The sequence below is a fragment of the Gastrolobium bilobum genome, unplaced genomic scaffold (genome assembly GCF_033153095.1).
Source record: "Gastrolobium bilobum isolate Gb01-03AN ecotype WA unplaced genomic scaffold, APGP_CSIRO_Gbil_v1 utg9958, whole genome shotgun sequence".
NCBI lineage: Eukaryota > Viridiplantae > Streptophyta > Magnoliopsida > Fabales > Fabaceae > Gastrolobium > Gastrolobium bilobum.
In genome coordinates, this window is record NW_026897897.1 from 274,373 (window position 1) to 278,055 (window position 3,683).

General features: G+C 31.1%; 1 protein-coding gene across 1 annotated transcript; it reads right to left on the reverse strand.

Moving 5' to 3' along the window:
- Positions 1-995: 995 nt before the first annotated feature.
- Positions 996-2,817, reverse strand: LOC133311258 (uncharacterized). The gene is made up of 5 exons (XM_061512275.1): positions 2,329-2,817; positions 2,074-2,150; positions 1,878-1,914; positions 1,692-1,788; positions 996-1,594 (listed from the first exon to the last, which is right to left on the reverse strand). The coding sequence occupies exons 1-5, from the start codon at positions 2,579-2,581 to the stop codon at positions 1,030-1,032; spliced, it is 1,029 nt and encodes a 342-aa protein (XP_061368259.1). The 5' UTR covers positions 2,582-2,817; the 3' UTR covers positions 996-1,029.
- Positions 2,818-3,683: the final 866 nt, after the last annotated feature.

Below are 3,683 nucleotides of genomic sequence, written 5' to 3' on the forward strand. Positions count from 1 at the left end.
AACTAAAAATCATTTGTTACTAACACTGATAAATCAACATTAAAATCATCCTAACTTTTGAAGTACATTAAACTCAATAAAAGTATCTAACAAAAGATAAACCAACTCCACTGATTTTTCGTTTTCAATTTTTTTATTGCATGAATTAAAACATTCTTGTTCAGTGAATTCTTTTAATTCATCAAATTTATTTTTCAGATTTCATATAAATATGGAAATACTATAAAATACTAGAAAACTTCAATCAATACTTTATTTTAAAGCAAAGTAAAAGTGAGGAATCATTTCTTTGAAAACAAAATCAGTGGAGTTTACCTTTTGTTAAAAAAAATTTAAGGTGAAGCTTTTGTTAGATACTTTAATTTATTGTGTTTATTTTACTTTAAAAATTAAGAATTAATTTTAAAATTTTATGCCCAACCCCAAAGCTGTAATTTATTAATCATGTAAACCGTTAGATGTAAATGAAGTGAAAGAATAAAATTAAGTGTTAGACCTATTTTTATTACACTGCCGCTCGTAATAATATATTTTATATTTTTTAATAGGGTAAAAGATTTCTTCAGTCAATGGAGATAAATTATCTCCTGTGAACCTAAAACGACATCATTTTGAAGGGAAAATCAATGTGTTTTTATAATTATAATATAATTGTAGGATTATATTAATTTTTATCATTATAATTTTTTAATCTTATAACCCTACATGCACTCTAAATCCCAAAACTATTGCAGGGATATATATATATATCTCGCAAACTCATTGATCTAGCTTGGGAGGTACAAAAACCAAACTTTTTATTTTCTACTCTAATCTGTGTCACTAAATTTTCTCTTTTGGCATTTTTATGACAATACTGGAATTGAGATTATGTTTTATATATCTAGCTAGTACAGGTATTTGACAGTGCATATAGAGAAAGAGACAAGATGCAAATATAAATATGTTGTCACATAAATGTAAAAATTTGGTTATAAAATGCATAAATTCTGACAAGTACCTCAAGATCTCACTAGGAATTTGTCTTATTCATATAGTCAGATCCAGAATATTGGCAATTTTCCTTTGCTCCTTACAACGATCCTGTGCTTCCTTCAACCTGCTGCTAAGATTAATAGAGGAGTAGGATTGAGAGTACAATGAGAGTGATAAATTACTATCAACTTCATGATCCTCCAAGCTTCCTTCACTATCTATCTTTGAATTTAATTTTAGTGACAGATCCAAATCAATTGTAGTATCTGAAGCCTTCCTTTTCAGTGTCTTTATTGGATTTTCTGTTGAGTTGATAGGTGATCTGGACCTATCACACGCGGGATATAAAGCCTTGTTGGCCTTATCAATAGGCACAAGGTCTTGTGCACTTAGTTTCACATTGATTGAAGAAGTGAAATCAACATGGCTCAATCTTGTGCCTGTGTATAAAGATTCATGTCCACCAAATGAGAAAAACTCATTTTTTGGTTCATGGATTTTACTTGTTGATTGTTCACCAAAAATGGTAGATCCCATCCGAAAATTTCCGTTAGACCAATCAAAAGGTCTATGCACCATTCTTCCACGGACACCAAAAGATGCATCCCCGAATCTATATCTACAAAAGAAGAAGAAAAAATTTAATGGATGAAATGAAATTCCAAATGTTTTGAGGGAATTTGAAGCAAAACAAGGATAATTATATATATGCGTACCTTTGGCTTGGATTATATCCTTGAAGCATTGGAAGTTGGCTGAGATTGTAAATATTTCTGTCTCCAGTTTCTACAAGATTCCTAGGATCGGCCAATACTGTTGTATGTAAACAAGTAATCAGAAACCCTAATCAGTACTAATTGATAATGTTATATTTATACAAGAAAAGGTTCTTTGCATTGTACCTTGATTTGGGTCATCTACCTTTTTGCTCCTAAACATCTGGCAAAAAGGAATTGGTGGGAAAGAAAAGAAATAAACCAAACTAGGAAATGTCAGGTGAATAAATTTTAAATAATTTATTTGTAAAAGAAAAATAAAATAAAATTATTTTTTAATAAAAAAAGTCAAGTCTAGGTAAGAATATTATCTATTAATTACCTGTAAATGACTCTTGACATGGGCAATGCTTAAACCTTTGATATTCATCAATTGAAGGACCAACTTTGGTGTTGCTCCTATATATACCCAACAAATCAATATTAGAAAAATGAATAAAATTATTGTCCATTAAATCTCGACTAGTGAAGATAGAGACGAGGGCAATCCTAGTTAAAATTGTATTTTCTGAAGCAACCATGCTAAAATTAATCATATATATGGAAAACTGAAATTCAAAAAGGCTATGGTACTCACTCTCATGTCCTCCAAGTCTTTGAACAGCATGAACAAAGCGATGATGAAGATCAGGTGTCCATCTTAGCCTTGGGAACTTAGATCTAACATAAGGCCTTATCTTCTTATCATTCTCTTCCACTGTGCTATTGCTTGAGCTTCCTCCCATGTTGTTTTGCTTACTTTCATCTTCATCGACCTTGCTTTCACACTCATCTTCATCAATGTTAGATGAACTTGTCTTGGAACATTGGGAGCCATGGCTTTCTTCCATCCTTGTAAATAGCTAGCTTCTTTAACTTGGGAATCAAAACCACTAATTTTAATGGAATAATAAGGAAACCCTTTTTCATATACTTCTCCTATTGTTCATCCTCCACCATGCTTGGACATAAAGAAAAAAAAAAGGGGGTTAAAACTCGATCTTCGAAACACACCAACGTAGCTATAGGTGTAAAATCGTTGACAAGTCATACACCTAGATATGTGATAACATAACAGTAAAAACCCTAAATCGATCTTCAAATGGAATTTAGAACTCCTTCTCTGGCTAGCTTTCTATCTCTTCTCTCTCTCCTCTCAATGCCTATGTGAGAAGAGTAAACGATAATTTGGTTTAATATCGTAAGCATGTTGATGTGTATATGTTTTAAATATGCATGGACGACATTATGGAACGCAAGGAATATACTTGATTATTCAATGTGAATACAATCTTTATTTTTTTCCAACTTGAATAAGGAAAACAATTTTGTTTTGTGACAGATTAATTAATAAAAATGAACTATTAGCTAAAACATAATAGTATTTTAGTATTGTATCTGTTGACCGTGTCTAACATGATAGACAAAAATATTATGTTCTCTAAAATTAGAAACATGGGTTTGATAAGATTTCGAGTTTTACCCATACGATTCATTTTTTTTTTTTGTCCTTAAATTACACTTGGATCATATTTTTTCTGTTGTCACCTAATAACAATTAATCTCATGTACACTCATTTTAAACTATCTAGCTAAATGAATGTAAATGAGAATGTGGACCTTGGCATAACTAAGAACCATATGAAATGTACAAAATAAAAAATAAACAAAATTAATCTAAATATTAATTACCTGCAGGGAATTGCTGTGATAAATTTATGAATGGACAGTAAAAAACTGAAAACGGTGGTTTTTAGTGATGCATGTGTATGTCTGTGTCTGCCGTATGTGTGAAGTGTTTTTTTTTTTTTTTTGTATGCATGTGTTGCTGTGATGCTGTGCTGGCCATGCAGACCCGAAACTTCCCAAAATAAAAAGATCCAATGGTTCAGATCACGTGGCTGTCAAAAAATAAGAGATAATATGAAATATTTTTTTCCCCATAGTCGGGAA